Source organism: Tarenaya hassleriana, unplaced genomic scaffold (assembly GCF_000463585.1).
Source record: "Tarenaya hassleriana unplaced genomic scaffold, ASM46358v1 Cleome30, whole genome shotgun sequence".
Classification (NCBI taxonomy): Eukaryota; Viridiplantae; Streptophyta; class Magnoliopsida; order Brassicales; family Cleomaceae; genus Tarenaya; species Tarenaya hassleriana.
This window is the reverse complement of record NW_010966178.1, coordinates 1,298,882-1,324,209: the sequence shown is the minus strand read 5'-3', so window position 1 is coordinate 1,324,209 and position 25,328 is coordinate 1,298,882. Positions and strand designations below refer to the sequence as shown.

At 37.2% G+C, this 25,328-nt stretch overlaps 3 protein-coding genes and 1 long non-coding RNA gene across 4 annotated transcripts; 2 read left to right on the top strand and 2 right to left on the bottom strand.

Annotated features, from left to right (window-relative positions):
* Positions 1-485: 485 nt before the first annotated feature.
* On the bottom strand, positions 486-9,935 carry LOC104820398. The gene is made up of 3 exons (XR_772926.1): positions 9,856-9,935; positions 9,451-9,545; positions 486-873 (listed from the first exon to the last, which is right to left on the bottom strand). It is a non-coding gene; the product is annotated as an uncharacterized LOC104820398 (long non-coding RNA).
* LOC104820397 (protein SLOW GREEN 1, chloroplastic) lies at positions 8,267-9,472 on the top strand. The gene has a single exon (XM_010550828.2). It carries the CDS (start codon positions 8,320-8,322, stop codon positions 9,280-9,282), a length of 963 nt encoding a protein of 320 aa, XP_010549130.1. The 5' UTR covers positions 8,267-8,319; the 3' UTR covers positions 9,283-9,472.
* Positions 9,936-12,349: 2,414 nt separating the features above from the next.
* LOC104820396 (NADH dehydrogenase [ubiquinone] 1 beta subcomplex subunit 10-B) lies at positions 12,350-13,956 on the bottom strand. Its single transcript, XM_010550827.1, has 3 exons — positions 13,612-13,956; positions 13,130-13,185; positions 12,350-12,465 (listed from the first exon to the last, which is right to left on the bottom strand). Exons 1-2 carry the CDS (start codon positions 13,898-13,900, stop codon positions 13,154-13,156), a joined length of 321 nt encoding a protein of 106 aa, XP_010549129.1. The 5' UTR covers positions 13,901-13,956; the 3' UTR covers positions 12,350-12,465; positions 13,130-13,153.
* A 3,895-nt stretch (positions 13,957-17,851) lies between these two features.
* On the top strand, positions 17,852-21,655 carry LOC104820395 (NAC domain-containing protein 59). Its single transcript, XM_010550826.1, has 3 exons — positions 17,852-18,119; positions 20,048-20,313; positions 20,951-21,655. Exons 1-3 carry the CDS (start codon positions 17,966-17,968, stop codon positions 21,482-21,484), a joined length of 954 nt encoding a protein of 317 aa, XP_010549128.1. The 5' UTR covers positions 17,852-17,965; the 3' UTR covers positions 21,485-21,655.
* The last annotated feature ends 3,673 nt before the right edge of the window (positions 21,656-25,328 follow it).

Genomic DNA, 25,328 nt, shown 5'->3' with positions numbered 1-25,328 from the left:
CACTCGATACGCATGGAGGTATCTGGACGAGAACGCCACACCACGGACGGTCACTCTACCCACGATCGAGCTACCCCCGCTGACTATCAAGGGCCTACACTTCCGAGTGACATCGCAGCAGGCCCCGAGGAGACATCAGCCCCATCCTCCTGCCCGTCATTTCGACAACGAGACTACTGGAGACCTTCCAGAGCACGACACTGCAGCTGAGGAGCCAGTTGAACACACAGCCGAGCCGAGCCAGCCTAGGATGAACCGCAGGAGACGCAGAGAGTCGCCAGGTAGGGCTGGGCATTTTTACCCGAGACCCGCGGGTTTCTGGGTACCCTATCTCACGGGTACCCGGGATTTAATACTCGTGAGACAATGAGATAGAGACCGAGTTCCGTGAGACGAAAAACCCGAGTTTCGGGTTCGGGTTCGGGTTCGAGTTCGAGAATATTGTGACGGGTTATCTCACGGGTACCCGGCAAGAAAAATAAAAATACAAAAATACCCTTACTATTTAATATATTTACAAAAATACCCTTAAACCTAATTCACCCTAAGTCTCTCTCTTGAATCGTGGCCTCCTCTTCTTCACCCTTCAGAACAGCTCTCCTCTTCAGAACAGCTTTCTCGCCTCTCGGTCTCTCTCCGTCTTTCGCTTCTCTATCGTTCGCCTGTGCTCTGTCTCTGTCATTCAGCTCTGCTCCGTCGTTTCTTCGTGTCTGTCGTTCGGCTCTCCTCCGTCCTTCGCTTCTCCTCCGTCTCCGCCATCGTTCGCTTCTCCCCCGGTTCCTCTCCCGCATCTCAGCATCAAGGACACTCCCATTGTGAGTTCTTCTCTCCTATACCATCTTCTCTTTCTTTGATTCTTCTGCCTTACTAAATCTGTTTAGGATTCGAGCTTAGAAATCTCAGTCTTTAATCTCTCATAAGTTCCAGATCTGATCTATTCTTAATGATTCGATTTCGATTTTTCAGTTTTGAGTTTTGTATGGATTCATGAAATCTGTTTACTAGAAACCAATTTTCGAGTTTTGAATTGGAAAGAATTTTGATTTTGTGATACAATAACGAAAAAGATAACGTTCGTGAAAAAAAAAAAGATAAGGTTCGTGAAAGTTGCAGATTTATGTGTTTTAATATCTTTGTGTCGTTCTTTAACAAAAGATATATATCTCTGTGGTGTTGATTTTTTATTCTATCTAATGTGTTCCTTACTTATGGTTTTTTTGTTTCTACAGGTGTGCTCGTATATCTGAAAATTATGAAGATGTATATGGATTGGATGTTGAACTTATGAAATTTATGATTTAGATTTTATTCAAACATTTTAGATATGTTTTAGACGTTGGATATATTTTGGATGTTGAATTTTATGTTATTGATGTATTAATTTTTGTGTATTTGTCAAGACTTTTTTTAAAAAAAATTACACGAGTTCGGGTTCGGGTATCACGGGTACCCGGACTTATGTCTCGGGTACCCGAATCTCGGGTACCCGGACTTCGCGAGATAAAGATCGAGATATTCCGATCAAAAACCCGACGAGACCGAGATCGAGATCCGGGTACCCGTCCGTGCCCACCCCTAACGCCAGGAGCTTCTTCCTCATCGACATCAGCTACCCGGACAGATATCCAGGGGTTCCAGGACATGATACTCCAACAGTCCAGCACCATGAACACCCGATTCGACCACCTGGAGCTACGGATGGACACCCAGAAGCAGCACATGAGCTCCTTAGAGGAGTTAGTGACGTCCATGCTCACGGAGAGAGAGACACCGCCATGCCGCACGACTCCACCACCGAGAGACACCGATCGCATGGACACCGAGGATGGAGCCCAGTACAGCTCTTAGGCAGATGTATCAGGATCATTTTCTCTTTATTTTTCATTTTTTCTGCATTATGGGACCTATGACTTTAGTTTTTATTTTGCTATGTTGTCTTGCATGCTTGACTGTTATCGGATTCACTTGATCTTTGTTTGTTTTAAGCTCTTATCTAAGGTTGAATCCCGACTTAGAACAAAAGACAACACATAATGTGGAATACATCAAAAGTGGAATGCAAGGAGGCATATTTCAACCTTGGACACCAAGGTTACACATTAGCCCTCCTCCACTTCAATACAATTCTTTCATATCCCACATTTTCCACCCCTTTGGATTTGAGTGTCACCGCGGACGGTGTCTCGTTCAAGTCTGGGGGGTAAGCATCTAACATCAGTTTAAGTCCCTTCTAGGATGCATTTCATACATTCACTTGCATATAAAAAAAAATCATCATTTCTCTCTTACTATATATATCACTTAGTCTTGCATTGCATTTGTCACATATAGGTCTAGATCATGTAGGAGCATATGCATTGCATAAACCGTTTCAAGTTGAGTTTGATCGATGATGGGATGATGGTGATAGCTGCTTAGAAATTGCCTAGTGAATTGGACTTAGATCTTTCTAAGTATTTGAGTAGATTGTCGATGATAGGTGAATAGCGAACCCTCTCTTTGATGCTAGCGATTCTAGGTTGTGGGGTATATTGTTGTCTTTAGGTACACCAAAGAGTAGGATCGACCAAAACCAGGTTAGACATCTCCCTAAAAACCGTTCCCGTAGTCTTTCCCATAGGATGGATAGCCTCTTTGGACAGAACATTGCAGGAATAAGCGAAGAAAGTATATTGTCGATGATAGGTGAATAGCGAACCGTCTCTTTGATGCTAGCGATTCTAGGTTGTGGGGTATATTGTTGTCTTTAGGTACACCAAAGAATAGGATCGACCAAAACCAGGTTAGACATCTCCCTAAAAACAGTTCCCGTAGTCTTTCCCATAGGATGGATAGCCTCTTTGGACAGAACATTGCAGGAATAAGCGAAGAAAGTATATATCTCAACACTCCGTTGTCATTATATCGCCAATGAAAATCATTCGATGAGATGAGTGCGTCGAAATTCGATGGTTCGGGTCTAAGTTGTGGGACAAGTGTCATGATCACTAAAGAAAAGCAAAAAGCTAAGACACTTGTCAACTTCAACATCCTAGGAACCCGAGATGATACTTCTCCAAAACTTAGTCTCTTGAAAGAAAGAATAAAAGAAAAAAAAAAGAAAAGAGATGAAAAGAATAAATGAAGAGACAACATACCTTAGGAAGAAAAACGGTAAATAGGTTCAGGAGAGTGTTTGGGGGTAGTGATTACTCTTATGGTAGATTTTGGATGACATAGAAACCCCATGCTTAGGAAAGTTAGCCGACAAGAGAGGATATAGCTAGAGTAGTCTAGATTCGATTCTATTCCCATGAACTAAGCATTGGATACGCAGCTAGTTCTGAGGCTCACCAAAAACTGATCTCTTACTCACCACCCCGCTTTTGTGTTTCATCGATTTCATTTGCTCGAGAACGAGCAAAGATTTAAATCTGGGGGGATTTGATGGCTCGGATTTTATCTAGATTTTATACCGATATTGCCTTTGGTTTCGAAACGGTTTCCACACATACTAGGCATATTAGAGCCATTTTTAGGTCTTTGGGACTAGGTTTTGACCAGCGCAGGTGCTCGAGGGTTTTCGGGACGAAACGGAGAAGACCCATATTTTTCCAGATTTGGGTCTGGAACGGACGGACCATCTGCGGCGGAACGGACGTACCAAGCGCACAGACCCGACAGACCACAAGACAGCCCCTCTGAACTGAACCAGGATGCTAGACCCGACGAACTAGAATACAAGGCAAAACGGATGGTCTACACTTGCGGAACGGATGGTCTGCCAATCCGGAACAGACGGTCTGAAGCTCCGGAACGGATGGTCCGACGAACTGAATCAACCTAGAACAGACGGACCACTGCACAGACTCCGCCAAAGCTACGCCGTTTCGCGTTTCTCTTCGGGTTTTTGAGGGGAAATGAGTTAAGAGAACCCTAAGTTCGATTGATGGCCAAAATTAGAGACCTTGGAAGAGAAAAGGAGAGCTCTTGGAGGAGAAAGAAGAAGGAGGATACTCCATTGAAGATTGAAGATTTCTTGAGCATCTCTCTACTCTCTCTCTCTCTCTATGATTTCTGCACTTTATCCTTGTCTTGCTTTGTTCTTGAACATGGATTGTAAGTAGTTTTCTTGTTGTGGGATGAGGGGTTAGCCCTCATGTAAAGATGCTTGCTTGTATTCACCCTTGGACCCAAGATTGTGCTTTGTTTATGCTTTCAAACTCTTGCAATTGAATGAAATTTTGTTCCTCATGACTATCTCTCATCTCTCTTGAATGAATGATTAGGGAGACCTAAGATTTGTTGAATTGGGTGATGCAATTGCTTGGGTTTTGATTGTTAGGGGTTGATGAATGATGTTTAATGTTACCCATTGGAAGAGAATCTTATGGGTAGAATTTTAGGATTGTGAATTTCATGGAGACATGAGTTCTTAGTCTTTTGATGCATTCACTCAATTGGATTGAAATTGAACCAGAAGAAATTCGATTCGAGTCAATCTAGGATTATGACAAGGGCATTTAATGCATTCGGAGTTTCACTCTAGGCCACGAAAGTGGGTAGAGTGCTCTCTCGGATAGCGGGTTTTCGGGTCGAAAGAACCGAACCCGACCTTAGTCTTCGAATCCCTCACTTTAGAACGAGCATGATCTAGGTCCACAATTCCTTATGGCATCCTTGCATGATCCGTGAAACCCGATTTCCATAACCTTTTCCATCGATTATCTTCTCTTGAATTATTGCTTGCTTCGGTTTTATTTCTCTCATTAAATTTTCTGCAACTTTGAAAACCACAAAAACAATCATCAACATTATTTTCATAATTTTCCTAGTCTTAGTCGTTTCCTAGCTTAACCGTTTAAGTCTTTGTGTTCGACCCTGATACTACGACATCCATATACTTGCGGATTAGTTGTGTTTCGGGTTATAAATTTAAGACTCGTCACGCAAGTGATCATCCGTCCATTCTAGATTGGTTCAGTTCGTCAGACCGTCCGTTCCAACGGTGTAGACCGTCCGTTCTGTTTCTTCAGACCGTCCGTTCTAGCTTCGCAGACCGTCCGTTCTACGTTGTCTTCCGGTCCGTGGGGTCTTCGTTCTGGTTTGGTTCGGAGGGGCTGTCTTGTGGTCTGTCGGGTCTGTACACGCAGTCCATCCGTCCCGCAGTATGCAATCTGTCCATTCCAGATCTGGATCTGGAAAATTCTGCTTCTGTCTTCTCCGTTTCGTCCGGTAAACCCTCGAGTTCCCCTCGGGTTCCTGCAATGGTCAAAACTAGCCCCAAAGACCTAAAAATGGCTCTAATATGCCTAGTATGTGTGGAAACCGTTTAGAAACCAAAGGCAATATCGGTATAAAATCTAGATAAAATCCTAGCCATATCAATGGTTCACTTTGGATCCTCATACCTGAGATATCTATTGTATCCGTCATGATGAGTAATGTACTTTGACTGCGTCAAACGTCATCTTTAACCGGATGATTATAGAGGTGTGGCTCGGGTACATTACGAATCATGAAGTGGATAGTCAAGATGGAATTTTATCCCTCTCCCGAAAGAGAGAGATATCGTTGGGCCCGTCGTAGGAGTGACACTGTAGAAATGTGTGGCCGCACTATAGATGAAAGTCATCTATCTCTTACAGTCTACTCGGGATATGATAAAGCAATCGAACTATGAGTTCGATTATGATATCGTGAGACAAAGAGGATTATCGTTAGAGATATCTCTGGCTTTTCGGTTAAATCATATCTAACTATTTCCAATACAAGTAATCATAATTAATAGGGAAAATGTTTTTCTATATTATTGATAATGGGAAGAATACATCATAATATATAGCAAAATACAATAGAATATTCTAGACATAATATCTAGGGTAAATCATAACAATATTAATGATAATATTCTAAGAATAATATCTTCCTATATGCCCCCTCAAGATGAATCATCTATGATGAATTCAATCTTGTTACATAAAAACTAAAAACTGAAATTGTGATCGTATTAAACGAATCATCTTCCATGTGGTGGTGTAGTCCAGACTTGAGTTGGTGTTGTTTGATAACGTTTGAAGAGCTTGAGAGTTGTATTCTCAGAGGCTGATGTGGCACGGATGTGCGGCGCATATGCGCGAGTTGGGTTGCGCGACAATGAGGTCGGCAGCGCAAAAAAAATTGCGATGAGTATAGCGGCTAGGCCGGAGAAAAGAAAAAAAATGGGCGCAAAAGCGCGACACATAATGTTTGATAATCTAGCAGCGGAACAAGAGAAGAAAATAAAAATAAGTGACGCAAATACGTAGATCGACGATCGGAGTTTTCCAATCGAAAGAGGCTAATAGCCATGTTTAAAGAGCTTACAACGGCTAGGGTTGACGTCGATAAACGAACATCGTCGTTAAAAAAAATAGCACATCGGCTAGGGTTGACGTCGATAAACGAACATCGTCGTTAAAAAAAATAGCACATCAGCTAGGGTTGACGATGATGAACACCGCCGTCGGGAAAAAAAATAGAAGAAAAAATAAAGCAAAATAAATTTAAAACGATACTCAAGACGATGATACTATTGGTTTAGTACATCGTTGTCATCTTCATCGTCGCTTTCGGATTCGACCGACATTGTTGATGAGAAGAAGAAAAAAAAATTAGAGCAAAAACCGAAGCTCTGATACCATAATAGAGAAAATGTTTTTCTATATTATTGATAATGGGAAGAATACATCATAATATATAGCAAAATACAATAGAATATTCTAGGCATAATATCTAGGGTAAATCATAACAATATTAATGATAATATTCTAAGAATAATATCTTCCTATAATAATGTCTTGATAGAGACCGCTTATGAATTGTAAAGTGAGATTGGATCTCGCGTTTACTACCGTATATGGATGAGACTAAAGGGTCACACATATATGGGATGGACGTGTATGAACGGGATCGGTCGTACGAGAAAAATCGGATTTTTCTTCGTTTTGAGGTCTGGTCCGGAGCTGACCAAGAGTTGGTCAGCCGGACCAGACAAACTTGGGAGAAGCGAAGTGAATGGCCGAAAAACTGGTCTAGTCCGGAACTGACCAGACCAGTTATGCTGACCTGATTGTGCGAAGCTCAGATCTGCCTGGTCCGACAGACCGAAAGTTGGTCTGGCGGACCAGACAGGTCAGACTGACTGAGGGTGTGGTCTGGAGCATGTCTGATCCGCCGGATCGTGGACTGTCGGCAAAGAAGTTGGATATGTGTGCTTCGCGTTTTCTCGCCTTTTTCTTGGTGGGAAGCAGGTGGGAAACCTAACACTCGACCTAATCCTGACCCTAAACTATCAGATGAGCTAGGGAACTCTGGAGAAAACTCTCTCAAGCTCAAGAGAGTGTTCTTGATCCATACACAAGAGATTTGATCTCTTCAAACTCTAGCAAGCAAGATTCCAAGAGTTGGAATCCATCCCAAGGGTGTGGACTTCTCAAGAGGGTGTTGACTCTTTCAACACCTTGGCTGTGATCATCTAATCGCAATCGAATTGTGAATCAAAGGATTCAAATGTGAGTTTTCTCTCTTGGAAGTTCTTCATCGAAAGAGAGATTGGTCCGTAAATGTTCAAAATCGGTTTTGAACGCCAATTCCGCTGCACAAACCCGGGAACCAAATCCTAGCACGGTTTTGAACCGTGATCGAGGATCCCATGCGACCCATCACAATTATCATAATTAACGTATCAATTTTGGCTCGAGACTCGAAGTTCAGTTTGATTCGGTCCATACATCGATAATCATAATTTTTTGGCTTCGCGTCTCATACCAAAAAAGAGAAAAAAAAATATATTTATAGGGTCGGACTTCGATCCGAACGAAAAAATTGGGTCAACCCGAACCCGAGACCGAAACCTTCGATCGGGGTCAGATTAGAATTGGAAAATATTTACAAATGCATATAACAATTTAGAATTTTTTTTACAAATTTGGGTATAAATTTAGAAAAATTTTATAAATTAGAATATATTTTTAAATTTATAATTTGGATATATATTTAGAAAAAAATTTACAAATTGGGATATTTTTTTAGAATTAACACTAAAATTTATCATCACATTATTTTGATATTTCATATTACAATCTTTGATTCTATAGTATAATCACATTAACGTAATTTTTATTTTATAATCATTGGAACTTTTGTCCAACTACATCTCCGGCATAATCTGTCGGTGTGAATTGATATTTTGTAGTGTGTCCCTAAAATCCATGCGAGTGCATTTTGAGGATCTCTCCTCTCCTCTCAGTTCGTCTTTCAATCTGAATTCGAATTTTCTACTCATTGTCGTCTGCCGTCATGTTTTCGTCTCTCTCAACAATTCCTTCATCGCCGTTATTTTCTTTTGTTGCCGTCAAAGCTGCTGCTCCTCCTCTCGCTCGGCCTCTTCCTCTGCGTCAGCGTGGCGTCAGAGCTTGTTCGAATCACGATGCTCCGACTTCTTTGTTCGTCGACAAGTTCAAATCTCTTGCCAAAACGGCGGTCTTCATCGGCGCCGCCGTCTCCGTTGCCGGAAAGTTCCCTACTTTGCCGGCGAAAGCCGAGTATCCGGTCACGACCGCCGAGGAAGCATTGGAAGAAGAAGTGAGGAACGATGAGAAACTGTCGGAGAACGAACCCTCGTCGCTGTTGTCGGAGCTTCTGGATTCAAACGGCGAAGCCGTCGAGAAGCTGAGATCACTCCTGCAGCAGAAGCTGGAGAACGGTGAGGACGAGGAGGCTCTCAAGCTCCTCGAGCGGCTTGTCGCCGCACAGCCTGAGGAGACAGAGTGGAAGTTTCTCATGGCGAGGGTTCTGAGCGAGATGGGCCGCTTGGAAGACGCACGCAAGGTGTTCGACGAAATTCTCGACCGAAACCCATTATCGTTCGAGGCCTTGTTCGAGAACGCATTGCTCATGGACCGATGCGGGGAAGGAGAATCAGTGATGAAAAGGCTGGAAGACGCATTGTCAATGGCCGAAGCTGAGAAGAAGGTGAAGGAAGCAAGGGACGTGAAGCTGATAATGGCGCAGATGCAGTTCTTGCAGAAGAAGGTGGAGGAAGCCCTGAAGAGCTACGAAGAGCTGACGAAGGAGGATCCCAAGGATTTCAGGCCATATTTCTGCAGAGGTATGATCTACAGCTTGCTCGATAAGAACGCAGAGGCTAAGGAACAGTTTGCTAAGTACAGAGAGCTCTCTCCCAAGAAATTCGAGGTAGAAGGGTACTTGAGAACTCCGCTGTCGAGAATGAATTTGTTCGGAACCAACGAAGAAAACTAGACGACTGTCATCCGACCGGGTAATTCACCTACCTGGGAATTTACGTTTTCCGGGGAAATCCTAAATCTTTTGCAGTGTCTTTTTACTCGTCCATTTTGGACAAGACGATCCGATTTCTAGAAGTCGTTTGATGGGCAAGTAAGAGTAAGTTAATAAAGGATAACATACCGATAATGCCGGTGCTTCCTGATGTTCTCGAGCATTTGTCGATTCGCCTGTGTTGTCGATCCCGATCCGCCTTGGGATTTCGTTTCTATGATTATCTGCGAAAATGTTGAATGAATACAGGTATTTAGCAACTTTATTTGCAAGTAACTAGATCGAGAAAATCTTTGTTCAAATCTTCGGTAACCTAAAAACATGAAAACGGTAATGTTCAAATCTTAGGCTTAGTATAAAAAATAACGCAGACCCAAGATTCAGGCGTATAAATGATGTCCGTGTTCTTTACAACATCACATTTGTATGTCTGAATCTGATTATTCACAACATAATTCTTGGTGTGAACTTATACAAATCAAAGCTAAGTGAAAACGTCAAAAATGAAGATTGCCAAAGCGTATAAGAACTTACGAGAAGATGAATTCTGAGATAAACCCAGAATTCTTTCTGGAACGAACGATCTTTACTCACGGCATGAATCCATTGAAATTATTGGTACGAATTTCGAAAATCAAAGCTCGGACATTTTTATAGGCTTCTCCCAAAAGTATAGCCGTTGGGTTTCATCTTTCAAACGGTCGAATTTCGAATATCAAGAAGATAGGAGGCGTTTGGAATCCGACCGTTTGAATTTGATAGAATGGTCCATTGGATCGTACAGAAAAAAGGTACAGAGAGAAAGAAAGTAGCTACTCATAATTTACCAAATTATCCTTCGGCCTTAAGATCATTATACAACTGACCTCGGCCTCTTTTGAAGCCCATTATTTCTAATTTTCCATGTACAGAAAAAGGTACAGAAAAAAACCATATTTTATATTGACATTTCGTTCGTGTTTTTATAAAAAGTTTTAGAAGATTTAGAAGAATGTTCTACAGTATTTTACACCTAATTGAGATACGAAGATAGAATTCTACGTCAAAATACAAAGTATATCTAAAAAGATCTAAAGAAAATAAAATACTTAGGAACTTGAGATATTTTGAATAGGGGCAGACGTTTTGGAATCGAATCGAAAATTTTTGTATTTTTTTAATCGTATTATTCAAAATTCTCAAACAGTATATTTCTTATAAAACTGAATTTTCTGAAATCAAACCAAACTTTATAAAACCGAATTTTTTTAACAAAAACCAAAATCAAATTGTACCAAAACCAAAATTAAACCGAATAATATATGATACTAATTTGATACAAATTTTAGAATACCGAATAAATCGTTCTCGAATCAAACTGATAAAATTTCGAACCGAATCACAAAATACCCATCCTAATTTTTTTAACATACGGTATAGGAAGATATTATTATTAGAATATTATAATTGATATGATTATGATTTACTCTAGATATTATGCCTAGAATATTCTATTGTATTTTACTATATATTATGATGTATTCTTCTTATTATCAATAATAGAAAAACATTTTTCCTTATTATGTTATCAGAGCTTCGGTTTTTGCTCTAATTTTTTTTTCTTTTCATCAACAATGTCGGTCGAATCCGAAAGCGACGATGAAGATGACAACGATGTACTAAATCCAATAGTATCATCGCCTTGAGTATCGTTTTAAATTTATTTTGCTCTTTTTTTTTCTTCTATATTTTTTCCCCGACGGCGGTGTTCATCACCGTCAACCCTAGCCGATGTGCTATTTTTTTTAACGACGATGTTCGTTTATCGACGTCAACCTTAGCCGATGTGCTACTCTCTTTTTTTCTCTGGCGACGTTCATTTATCGATGTCAACCCTAGCCGTTGTGAGCTCTTTAAACATGGCTTTTAGCCTCTTTCGATTGGAAAACTCCGATCGTCGATCCACGTATTTGCGCCACTTATTTTTATTTTCTTTTCTTGTCCCGCTGTTAGACTCACGCATTATGTGTTGCGCTTTTGCACCCATTTTTTTTTTCTTCTTTTCTCCGGCCTAGCCGCTATATACACCGCAGTTTTTTGCGCTGCTGACTTCATTGTCGTGCAACCCAATTCACGCATATGTGTCGCACTTTCGTGCCACATCAACCTCTGAGAATACAATTCTCAAGTTCTTCAAACGTTATCAAGCAACACCGACTCAAGTCTGGACTACACCACCACATGGAAGATGATTCGTTTAATATGATCACAGTTTCAGTTTTTAGTTTTTATGTAACAAGATTGAATTCATTATATATGATTCATCTTGAGGGAGCATATAGAAAGATATTATTATTATAATATTATAATTGATATGATTATGATTTACCCTAGATATTATGCCTAGAATATTCTATTGTATTTTACTATATATTCTATTGTATTCATTTAAACTATATATTAAAATGTGAATGGCGGCATGTAAATCACCTAATGATGACTCTAGTAGAAACCATTTTCATTAAAAGATAAATTAGATAAAGTTACAAATAATAATACTTTCTTCTGTCACAAGCCGGGCCAGCCCCATCCCTACTCACAACGAGATTTATTTATTTTTTTCGCTTTAAATTTTTCCGAACTGCGAATATTTTTTTGTTTATTGAAATTTCTCACTGATATTGGCAATGGCATCCCCTCCCTCTTTATCAAATATCAAATATCAATTCGATGTAATTACCTACGACAAGACAAAAACACACACACACCCAAAAAAAAACACGATCTGTCCGAAACTGATGCAACTCGTATTGAAATCCAATTAAATGGCATGGACCCTTAAAGGAGATATACCAAAAGCCCAAAATACGAAGATTGAATAATAAGACGAGGAAAATACGAAAATCCCAAATTTAAAGGCTGTGAATTTTCTGAGCCCGTCGATAAAAAAAACCCAAATATAGAAACAGATGCAGAGAATATGGAAGAAAAAAAAGGACTTTATTTCGACTAACAGCAGGAGCTGGTGCGTCTTATGAACTGCAGGGGGGGGGGGGGGGGATTGGTCGGTCCAACGATCGATTTCTAAAACGGAAAAGGGACAAACTGCACAAAGACTGAGGAGAGCTCTCAAGTATTCAGTCATAGCTCAGTCACCCTCTCTGCCTGCAACCAATGGATGCAAAAAAAAAACTATTAGTTTCAATCTCAAAAGGAATTTGAAAAAAAAAAACAAGAGGCATGTTCAAAGAAACCCATCTGAATCAATGCTTGTGGGTTCTAAAACTGTAACATACTTGAGAACTGGTATATATGCCCACCGGTTAGTCCCATAAAATGCACAAGGGTCGAACTGGGTATCGCTATGCCAAGTTCAAAACATGTTCAGCTGTCTCATAACTCATTGACAAATCATAGGACCCAACATTTATGTGGAGTTAAAATTGTTCTATTCTATTGGTATAGTCTAACGACAGAGTCGGTAAAAAGACCATGCTAAGTGTTAGGTTGGATAAGGTAAGTGTTAGATTGCCTTTTATCCCTTCGGGTTCTTTTTCTAAAAGCGTTCTATAACATACTCAAGAAGAGTAGCTTACGCCTTATATAGCTATCTAACATACTCCAGATTCAGATTCTCAGCACCTAAAAACAGCAACAGTAAACACGAACAACAAGGCAATCGACAATTTTGTACTCAGAGACACCCATGATACGAGGTCCTAGAATGCAGAAACCAGAATGTATCAAAAAGTGTCCAAATTTTCTCAGTTATCCTACCAAAAAAGCATAAAAGAAATCTGTGAATCGGAATGCAAAACTAAGCAATTACCTCGCACGACTCAGGCGTATAACATTATTCAGATTCAACAGCCTCTGGCTTAGGACCTGCATCCAAACAATAAAAATACCGAAGATCCAAAGAGAACATTCATCAATTAAAAAATGATAAAATGGAGCAAAAACCCTAATAAGCTAAGAAGATCAAGCTACGCTAAAATTCAATTCCACATGAAATTAAACAGGTTTAGTGGATAAATTCCAATGACATTAACGTACCAACTGAATAATTAAGAGCGACGATCTAAGAATCATATTTGAAGACGAAAGCAGCAGTCCACTAAGACGAGGACCAAATCCAAATCAATTCAGCAGTACGATAACCCATTGAGAAGTTGACTAAGAAGCAATACCCTAAAGGAATCACATACAGATTAAGCGTAACATTCTCCATTCACCGGCTAACTAACCAATAACAACAACAACAACAACAAACCCTAGGAACGCAGAAAAGAGAAAACGCCGGAAACGCACCGTGGAGCGAAATGGGACGGTGATCTTTGCCCCAACCGACGCCGCGAGTGGCGTCGAGGTACTGCTGAACGAGATGACGACACTTCTGATAGTGATTGACGCCTTCCACGCGGTAACACCACTTAACCTTCTCCCGCAGGATCTTCGCCTTCTCGATGTGGATCCATTTCTCGCGAACGATATGCTCTCTCATCTCAATCATCGCCACCGGATCTTTGTACGGATTCGCCGGATCGAAGTCATCCGGCGCCGTCTCCTCGAACTCTGGCAACCCCTTCTTCCTCCCCATTCTCCGCGAACTCTCTCTCTCTCTGCAGAAGCTTTTGGCACTGTGACTTGTTCGTTCGTTTGGATCGAAGATAGGGATTTGACTTTGTTAATGTCATTTGGGCCTCTTAACAATGTGGGCCATCGAATGTAATCTCAATCATAATGGGCCTACAATTTAGAGCCTAATATAAGAAACGACCTTTCAAGTGTGGGCTCATATACGGGCCTACTGATTTTAGGCCTCTTAAGCAGGTGTGTGTATATATATAAATATAATGGTGTGGTCATGGCTTTCGGATGGATTCGGTTCGGTTATATTCAGGTTTAATTATTTTATTTATAGAAAAATTATAGTCATTCAGTTTTGATATTAATTTTGGATCTGTTCAATTTTATTTGATGCACATGAAAAAGCTAAAACAAATTCAAAAAAAATGTTGGGTTTTTTCCGATAATTTTTTTTATTAGATTCGATTCAATTCGGATTCGATTGTTTCAGATTTTCATAATCGTTTAGTTGTTATATCAGATTTGATTCAATTATGGTTCGATTCAATTATTTGATTAATAACTAAAAGTCACCCCATTTGAATTCAAATGCAAGTATAAAAAGATATATGTAATATACACTTAAAAAATACACGAAATATATAGATAGATTAATCTTTTTTGCTCACTAGATACAATACATTTTTATGATCTATAATATATATATATATATATATATATATATTTGAATTTGACAAACATATATTTGTAAACTACCCAAATCTATTCCTGTTCTCTCTTTTGTTATTCTAAAACCAAACCAATGCAACTTCAAGTGTTTTGCCTGTCCATTAGTTTGTGTCATTTCCCTCGAGAGTCGACATTTACATGTCCTTCCCCATGTGTTTAGAGCATAACTGAAAATTTTACTTTGATGTTGTTGTTTTACACAGGCTGTGGATACAGGTCAGATGAATCGGTAATCGCTGGTGTGGCCAAAGCTCTAATGCCCTCTCTTGACAAGAGGTATTTCTGCATACCTGAATAGATTTGTCGAAGAATTTTATCTGTTGCCATCGAATTTTGCTGTGCTGTCTTAATGAGGTTGGAAGAACTAATGTACAAGTGAAACGCATTCTTCAAGGTTTTTATTCCTCTTGATGGATATACAAAGAACGTGTATGTACAGGTTGACTCAACGTTGCATCTGAACTCTGTAAAACCACTGTGTTTCTACATGTAAATATATATATATATATATATATGTCTACCATGAGAAAAGAATTTCCAGCGAATGCAGACAAATTTAAAGATTTTGAGGAAATCCATTCATAGGATTTTTAAAACAAGTATAAGGTGATATTTCATCCTTCTCCTATTGGACTTATCAGACAAAAATTAAAGAAAATGTCAACTTTTATTTAATTTAAATAATATGCAAATGGCATTGGATGACCAATTCAAAATGATTTAATTATTAGGCGGAAAATATTATGGGATAATTGTTTTATAAAAACCCAAAAAAAAAAACTATAAGATCACGATTTTTTTCGGATATCTAAAAATTCAGAATGTTCAAATACAAATTTGAATGTAAACATGTAAATAATATATTTTTATTTGAAAGAAGTGGGTTTAAGCTGAGTTTGGATTTTCGGATAATTTGTCTGTCTCCGATGTAAAATTATTATATGCCTCTTTTTTACCAACATAATAAACCCATGAAATTAACTTTGAAATATCAAAATTTATTGCTTTGAAAATGACAAAATTTTACGTTGAACCAAGCTCCAATAGATATTGGAATCAACCTATATATATATAATACGCATACATGTATATACTACATTAATATATCTATATACATACACACACATGCATGCATGAACACGTGTGTTTGAGTGAACAATATTCTAGAAAGGTGAAATCGAGGAAGGGAAATGTATAAATACGAAATTTTCCAAAGGTAGGATTGACATTTTAATTATATATTTACACGGACACTATAACTATGTATACGCAGCCAGTCTCGTGGGTTGGTGGGCAATTTTAACCACTCTCCTGTTTTAATTATAAATATATCTCGAAAATTGTCTTAATTTATTAAATATTTTAGTATTTAATATCATGGTTAACTAATTATAAGACCTGCATGCAGCAGAGAAGAAGGTTCCATGAATCTACTATCTCTGCATATGAGTAGTATTCTCCATGTATGACTTTATGGACCGTACGTTTAAGAAGAGACCTAGAGTATATATTACATACATATATATATATATATACATGTGTGTGTATTATATATTATATATAGGTATATAAATAAGTATCTATTATGTTTATATATAAATTGCCATAAAAAGGTGCTCAGATGAATAAATTTTTTTTTTAAAAAAAATTCTTATTATAAAAATTTACATTTAAAGCGTGTACACGTCTCTGAGTCAAGGGTTTTTAACTTGGAATATTGAAAATATATATTGGTGAAATCGGTACAGTTAAATAGGAATCCATATAGATAATGGATATATGCTCATCAACATTAACATTGGTCCACCAAATCAATATCTTTGTTCGTGTGAGCCTTTCGTAGAAACTTCCATTTTTGCGAAGATTTTTTATAATAACAAAAAAATACTATATGTTATAAAATAACCATTTTTTCTAATAAAAGAGAAAACAATAAAAACAATTTATTTAGGTCGTTGGTCAATCTGCTTTGGTCCAAATTAGAAATAAATTACAAAAAACTCTGGATTTGATATCAATGCGATATGTGTTTCATCAAATTACTTATTCGATTAAGCAATTTAACACAAATCTTTCAATTTTGTATTCGAGATCACTAGTTGCTGTATTTGTGACCCGAATTCTTATTATAATATATGTTCTAAGATGAGGAAAGAAATTATGTGATGTTTTCTCATTTAGTGTGCGTCTGTGTGTATATATATATAGAGAGAGAGAGACCACACACACACACATTACATATATATATGTCATTGCCAAAAAACATATATGTCAATGGTGATGACAAACGCAGGAAGACAAGTGTCAATATAATAATAAGGTATAATGATGGGGGAATGAAGAAGCCGTGCATTTGCATGTTCCCATTGGGCGTTAGGGTTTCCTTGGTGGGTAGAAATGGGTGAAGGTGGTTGGATAGGATCTCACACACATCTTCTTAATCAAATTATTATACTATAAGACATATTTTTATTATTTTATATGTATATATAATTTATAGTAAAGTTTTTGGACTAACATTTATAAAAAAATAATACAATTCACTGCATATATATATATATATATGTATATTGTTACGATTGAGAAATACATATCTATCTCTCTCGCTATATATATATATCTTAAAAAAATGAAACTAGGCCGGAGTTTAGAGATTCTCTAACACTTAATTTACATATTGGCTATTTTTATTTAAATGATTATGCATTCTTATATTTTTGTTTTCAAACAAGATTTTGGCTATTATATATATGCTTTACATTGCCCTCATAGTTTATTTTGAATCGGTTCTAACAGTGACATATATATACCATAATATATAAACTAAATATGTAAATTAAACCCCTATACATTGTATTTGACCGAAGGAAAAATCTTATATATGGGACTGTATAATTGACAACAACAACTATATTAATTATATTCGTTTGTGCATACATTTAATATTTAAATAATAATTTTTAAAAAAAAAACAGATTTGCATGGGAACCATATCAGAAATTGTCAAAGTGTTAGCTGTAATTATCAACAATGGAAAAAGACTAGCCGAGGCTCCTTCTTCCTCAATATCCGAATTTGGTACAATCATATATATTTGTGTGTGTTTTTGTGTATATATATATATTGTTTATATATATATATACCCCATCTATGTCACATTGACGAAAAAGCTTTTTGCTGATAATTCCATTCTCTCCTTCTTCTTCTTCCTCTTCCTCTTAGAGATAGAGAGAGAGAGAGAGAATAAAGAGAAGAAAGCTTTTTCTTCCGTGAGTTCTTAGATTTAGCGAGGAGAAAATAAAAATCAGATATTATAATATCGGTGAAAATACAAAATTAAAAAAAAATGGAGGAAAATCTTCCTCCGGGATTCAGATTTCACCCGACAGACGAAGAGCTGATCACACATTATCTCTGCCGGAAAGTCTCCGAGGTGGGATTCACGGCCAAAGCCATCGTCGAAGTTGATCTCAATAAATGTGAACCCTGGGATCTGCCAGGTAATATATATGTATATATGTATATAGCATATGGGAGTATGTATGCATGTTTGTGTGTGCTTATGAACTTTGTCGAGTGTACGTTTGTTTGTGTATAATCAGTATTGATATACATACATATATATATATATATATACACACGTGTGTATGTGTGTGTGTTCAAATTAGAATGAATGTTTTGATCAAATAAGGTTCCGAATCAATCAGTGTTAGTCTCTCTATTATATAGGATAAAAATGCACAAGTTCAATATAAAGAATTGTGATAAATACATTTTTTTATTTCTGTATATATTTTCTTTATATTTCTTAAGAAATATATTATTTTTCTCTTTCTATAGATACAACACCTATATTTTTTTTTCTTTATATACAGCATCATTACAGAAAATTAAAATTGTTTTTTGTTTGGTAAATAAGATGTTTCGGTCCTTTGAGTCTCATTAACATTTTAGAACTATTTTTACGCCGGATATTTGTCTCAAAATTCTATTGCAGTAGTTAAATAAAGATCATATATCATATGTTTTATCGGTTAAAATTTTAAAAAGCTGATTCCATATTTTGACATGCGCTTTGCTTTGCAGAAACAAAAATGCATATATTTTACGCCCTTTTTATTTTATTTTTAAATTCTAATTCGAACATAATATCTAAAATTAAAACTACACCGGAAACTCGTGTGTTTTTGGCGGAGTAATTTACGTTATACATAATACATATATGTATATATATGCAGTAGCGGATCCAGAAAAAAATGTTAGTGGGGGCAATAGACGACCGTTTCGATATTCGGTTTAGAAATAGATCGGTTCGAATCTTTCGATTTTAGAAAAATATGTATCAATCGGTTACAATATCATATTCAGTTCGGTTTGGTTTCGGTTTTTATTAAAAAAATGTATGTGATGTTTTATTAAAAAAATTATTTATCAGGTTTTTTAAAAATTCGATTCATATCAATAAATTTGGTTTTCTAAAAATAATACCGTTCGAATTAAATAAAATATCGTATTGTTCAGTTTTGTACGGTTCGATTATAAAATCGTACCAAAACGTTTACTCTAAAATATTAAATAAACAATAGATCAAAAATTAATAAAATATACTGTCAAAATAATATTTATATTTTACTACTAAATTCTATGATTTTTTATTTTTTAAAATTTATCTATAATAATTTTATTTATAATTTTTTAAAATATGTAATTTCCGATAAAATAAATTGTAACTTTGACGTATTTTTAATTTAATTTAATTTATTTTTTGTATTGTGTTTAATATTAAATTTGAAATTTTTTTAGAAAATTGAGAGAGAAAAACAAAAAAAATATGGAAATTAAGTTTAAGAAAAAAGCTTAACAATATCTAATATTTAGAAAGAAAAAAAATTAAAATAATAAAAAAAGAATGAGAGGAGAGGGGGCAAAACAAAAAATTAAATGGGGGCATTTGATATTTTTTATCAAAATTTTATAACTATTACAAATAAATAAATTTTTTTTGGCAAAATATATGGGGGCATGGGACCCCACACCAATACATGTGGTATGTGTGTATCTAGCAGCCTACCAAACACGTGTGGACTACTACACACACATATATAACTATATATATATATATATAAGACACTCATAATTAGATTACATATAAATTATAATGCATAATATTGAATTTATGCGTAAATAGTTATTAAAGGTAAACCCCAAGCTAGCTTATTTATTTCATTAGGCTCTTAGCACTTGTCTTATTCTAGGAGAATCTTTCTAAATACATGCACGGATTTTAATATAGTCGCTTAAGATCAGAAAATTAATTGGATCAATTATTCAAAGTACCAAGCATGGATTATTGATATTTATTTACGTTTTGAAGATATGATGCATTTGTATGATATTGATAAGACCGTGTGTGTGGGAATGCATGCAGCTATGGCTTCGATGGGGGAGAAAGAGTGGTACTTCTTCAGCTTAAGGGACCGGAAATACCCGACCGGTTTAAGAACAAACCGGGCAACAGAGGCCGGTTATTGGAAAACCACCGGTAAAGATAAAGAGATATACCGGACCGGAATTCTAGTGGGGATGAAGAAAACCCTAGTTTTCTACAAAGGAAGAGCTCCAAAGGGTGAGAAAAGCAACTGGGTCATGCATGAGTATCGTCTCGAGAACAAGAATCCCTTCAAACCCACCAAGGTATATACACACATATATACATATATATATATCACCACATTTATTTACTTACATATACATGTAACATGCATTATACATATGCATATATATGGTCGCATTAATTTTATTACCCATGAAAAATGCTTAGTTATCATTTTTCACATTGAGTTTTATGTTCTAGAATGTGTATATACTAAAACATGTTATAAACATGACTGTTTGAAATATATATATATATATATATATATATATATATATCACTACATTTATGTACATACATATATATATACATGCATTATACATATATATATATATATATCACTACATTTATGTACATACATATATATATACATGCATTATACATATATATATATATATATCACTACATTTATGTACATACATATATATATACATGCATTATACATATATACATATATGTACACGCATATATATACACACTCATGCATACCACTACATTTAAACCCTAATTTCATACACATACGTATATCACTATGTTTATGTACATATATAAAATGAAGTTATCATTTTCACATTGAATTTTTTTGTTTTATATTAAGTGAATATACACACAAAAACAATTTATGAACACTGACTAACTGTTTGATTATGTATATATCTGTGTGTATGTATTTATCAGGAGGAATGGGTGGTATGTAGGGTTTTCGAGAAGAGTGTAGCAGTGAAGAAGCCACAAGATCATCATGCACAGTCCTCACAACCATCTCTCGACGATTCTCCTAATTGTGATACAAATTCGGTAGCAAACGACTTCGGAGACATCGAATTCCCAAACCCGAATCCGAATATATCAGCCGGAATCCATCATCATCATCATCATCATCATAATATATCATCTCAAAGTGGAAATATCTATTCAGGGGACAATCTCAACATGAACATGAACATGAACATGGCCAATACTCTTCCATTACTCTCCTCATGGATGATGGGCTCAACTCCTCTATCTCCAATGAATTCTGCACTTCTCAAGGCGTTCCAGTTCAAGAATTCTTATAATTTCCCGAAAGATTCGATCGGTTCTTCCGTCCTTCAACATGGAGATTCGAATTATGGCATGATCGGCTCGACCTCAATGTCGCAAAATGGTCCGACCTCTCACCCTCAGTCACAACCACAGGAACAACCATTCAATATGGACCCTATATGGTGAAGGAACTCAAGAAACACACGACAAAAAAGGAGATCGAATTGTGAAAAAATATATTTAAATTTGGCTAACTAGCTCTTATAAACATATTTCATCAATTTCAATTCTATCATTGACGTTGTCTCTATCTTTTTTTTTTTTTTTAATCTCTTACACATTTGTATATGGTTGAACCGTTCGAGTAAATAAATGTTTCCTATTATAATTATACGTATCTATAATATATAACTACAACGTCAAAATAGGGTAAACTTCCTTCTCGTCGTCCTTTGCGTATGCATGTATTATATAACTAATGAGGAAATTTTCTTTACCCTAAATATTTTTAATCTTATCCCTTTCTTTTCATCCAATGCAAATTTGGTGATGGAAAACGACTCAAGTTTTTTTTTTCCTCCCAAAAGATCTAATTTTTTTTATAGAAAATTATCCAATAATTAGGTGTGTTTAGATTTGATTTTATTTATATATTTACATATTTGTATTAGAAAATTAAAGTTTTGTCTATCTCCTTATATATATTTACTACAAATATTGAATTATCATCCTTGTTTCCAATAATATTCTAATCAAATATATTAATCATGGTATGATCAGGTTCAATGTAACCAATAATTGAAAGAATTTGAGAATCTAACGTTTGATGAAGATGAAAAATAGAGGAGATTCAAGAAGTTCTGGAGATCGTGTCTCCTTTTTCTTATTTTGCAGAGAATGATATTCAGCCTTATAAAAAGGCATACTCGTGATACAATCTGTAGACAAAATAGGAAATGTATCTTATAATAAGGAAACACATGCTGTTAAAGAAAAGTGTAGAGATATTGTTGATGATTTTGTCTCCTTTGATTCTTCAATCTTCTAACGGCATGAGAAGCTCAACATCAGTCCATGGACTGGACCATTCATCCACTGATTCAGAGTCCAATTCATGTACAGAAGCATGGTCGTTGATGATCAATTGGGCTTGTTCAGATTTCTTCCAAGCTTGCACATGTCGAGAGAGATTGTCTGGTTCAACATTCCCCCTCAAGATTGGTTCGAGGAGCTCGACGACACCAATCTTGGAAAGAGAATTGCTAAACACCTTGATGTTCGAAGCCTTCTGAAGATATCGGCTAGTTGATCGTTGCTCTTCGTATAGGAGGTTGTGATAATTCCTTGTGATATCTTCTCGCGTACGAAATGACAGTCAATTTCGATATGCTTGGTCCTTTCGTGGAACACCGGATTTTGAGCGATATGCATAGCTGCGTGACTGTCACAATGGAGTGTCACTGGTTGGACTGTAGGAATGTCAAGATCTTGAAGTAATGCTTTGAGCCACATAATTTCACACGTCGTATTCGCCATTGCCCTGTATTCTGCTTCTGCGCTAGATCTTGCAACGACTTGTTGTTTCTTGCTTTTCCAAGTCACCAAGTTGCCTCCAAGGAACGTGCAATATCCAGTTGTTGATTTTCGGTCCGTCATGTCTCCTGTCCAATCGGCATCGCAGTAAGCCACAAGCTCGACATGATTGTTGCGGTTCATCCAAATCCCTTTTTTCGGAGTTCCTTTTAGGTATTTGAGAATCCGCTCAACCATTCGCCAGTGATGTATGGTTGGTGCATGCATCCATTGGCTTACCTGTTTCATGGAAAAACATAAATCAGGACGAGTTATAGTTAGATAAATTAACTTTCCGACAACGCGACGATATTGTTCAATATTCGCGTGTAATTCCCCCTCGCGTTGTTCCTTGTAGTTGTCTTCCAAAGGAGTTTTAGCCGATTTTGTTGCAAGTTTTCCTGTAGCACGGAGAAGATCAAGTATATATTTCCTTTGGGAAAGGAATATGCCAGAGGGAGATCGAAGTACTTCAATGCTAAGGAAATATTTGAGTTCTCCAAGATCTTTTATTTCAAACGTTTGTCTCAAAAAATTCTTAGTGGCTGCAATCCCATCATTATCATTGCCAGTAATAATAATGTCGTCAACATATATGAGTAGAACGATTATACCCGAGGAAGATTTCTTGGTGAATAAGGAATGGTCTGATTCGCTGCGAGAGAAAGAGTTGTTGGCGAGAGCCGTGTTGAGTTTGGAGTACCATGCACGAGGTGATTGTTTGAGTCCGTATATCGATTTTTGGAGCTTGCAGACTTTTTCAGGACCAAGTTGTTCACGGTAACCCGGTGAAGGAATCATATAGATGTCTTCGTTTAAATCGCCTTGAAGGAACGCATTTTTGACGTTCATCTGCCACAAACACCAATCAAGATTAGTAGCAAGAGATAGAATAACACGAACCGTCGGTAATTTTGCCACCGGAGCGAAGGTTTCCGTGTAATCTTCGCCGTAGGTTTGAGTGTATCCTTGAGCGACGAGTCGGGCTTTGTGGCGTTCGATATCACCGTTACTCCGATACTTGATTTTGTAGACCCACTTACTCCCGATGACATTTTTGTTCGGAGGTCGGTCAACAATTTTCCAAGTATGATTGCGTTCCAAGGCATCCAATTCTTCTTGCATCGCATTGACCCAGACTTGTGTTTCTTTTGCATGTCGGTATGATCTGGGTTCATTGCTTGCATTTAATTTACTGAGGAATAATATCTCATCAGAATCCACGTGAGAATAAGTACAAAATTCTTGAATAGGATATTTAGGATAGAAATCACCAGAGTGAGTATGGAGAGCTTGAGATTCTTTGGCTTGTTTCTCTAAGCGAGCTTGAATTCTGTTGCTACGTCGAACACCATCAGCAGTGACTGTACTCCTACGCAGAGGTTCGAGAGAGACAGAGGAAGTCGATGATGGGTTTCCCATGGAGGTTTCGTGGTTCGTTGATAGTGACGGTGGTGACGGTGGGTCTACAGGCAGAGCTTGAGTCGACGGTGACGGTGGCGATCTAGTCGATGAAGACGGAGTAAGGTCAGCGGAGCTCGAAGACACAGAGTGTTGGTTGTAATGCTCTAAGATAATCCGTAATATGACATTTTGACTTTGTATTGATTCATTGATTTATGAATGCATTACATTCCCGTTATATGATTGGCATGTTTGTTATATTTCGGCATCCTTGAATCATTAGCGAATGATTCTAAACTCCCTAGTCAGTCAACATTGTGGGAACAATGTTGAATTAAGACTAGCATGAGGAGTGATCGATGCATTGGATGCATATCACAATCATGGGTACTCGTTGTGAACGAGTGACTGGATGACCCGCATGAGATTGTCACATGGACAGAGTCATGACTTGAATCTCATACAGCGGTTCGTTTATGGATCCTCATACCTGAGATGTCTAGAGTATCTGATATGAGGAATGACGTGTCTTGACTGCGTCAAACGTCGTCTTTAACCGGATGATTATAACGGCGTTGATCAGACATGTTCACGAATCATATGGAGATAGTAGACATGCAATATGGGACTTGTCACCTCCTTAACAGGAGAGATATCGCTGGGCCCCCTCGTGGAAGTCGGACTATGAAAACGCGTGGCCACGCTATAGATGAAGTTGCATCTATTTTACTAGTCGATTTGCCAAGACGAGAAAGCAGTTGAACTTGAAGGGTGGCTCAAACCATGCCCTTGTTCAACTTATGATATCGTGAGACAAAGGATCAGAATTCGAGCAGTTAATGCCTTGGTTAGATCACCTCTAACTCAATTCTAAATGGGTGGTCATGGCGTCTTGCTAGAGGCTAACCATGACTTGTAGATCGGGAATGGGTCTCGAGGCTACTGCCACTGCGAATGAGCCTACAGGGTCACACACCATTAGGGATGGACTTATATGTGAAGTTTCAGAAAGGAAGACTTGGATTTGGTCGGAAAAACCGTTTTCGGATCAAAT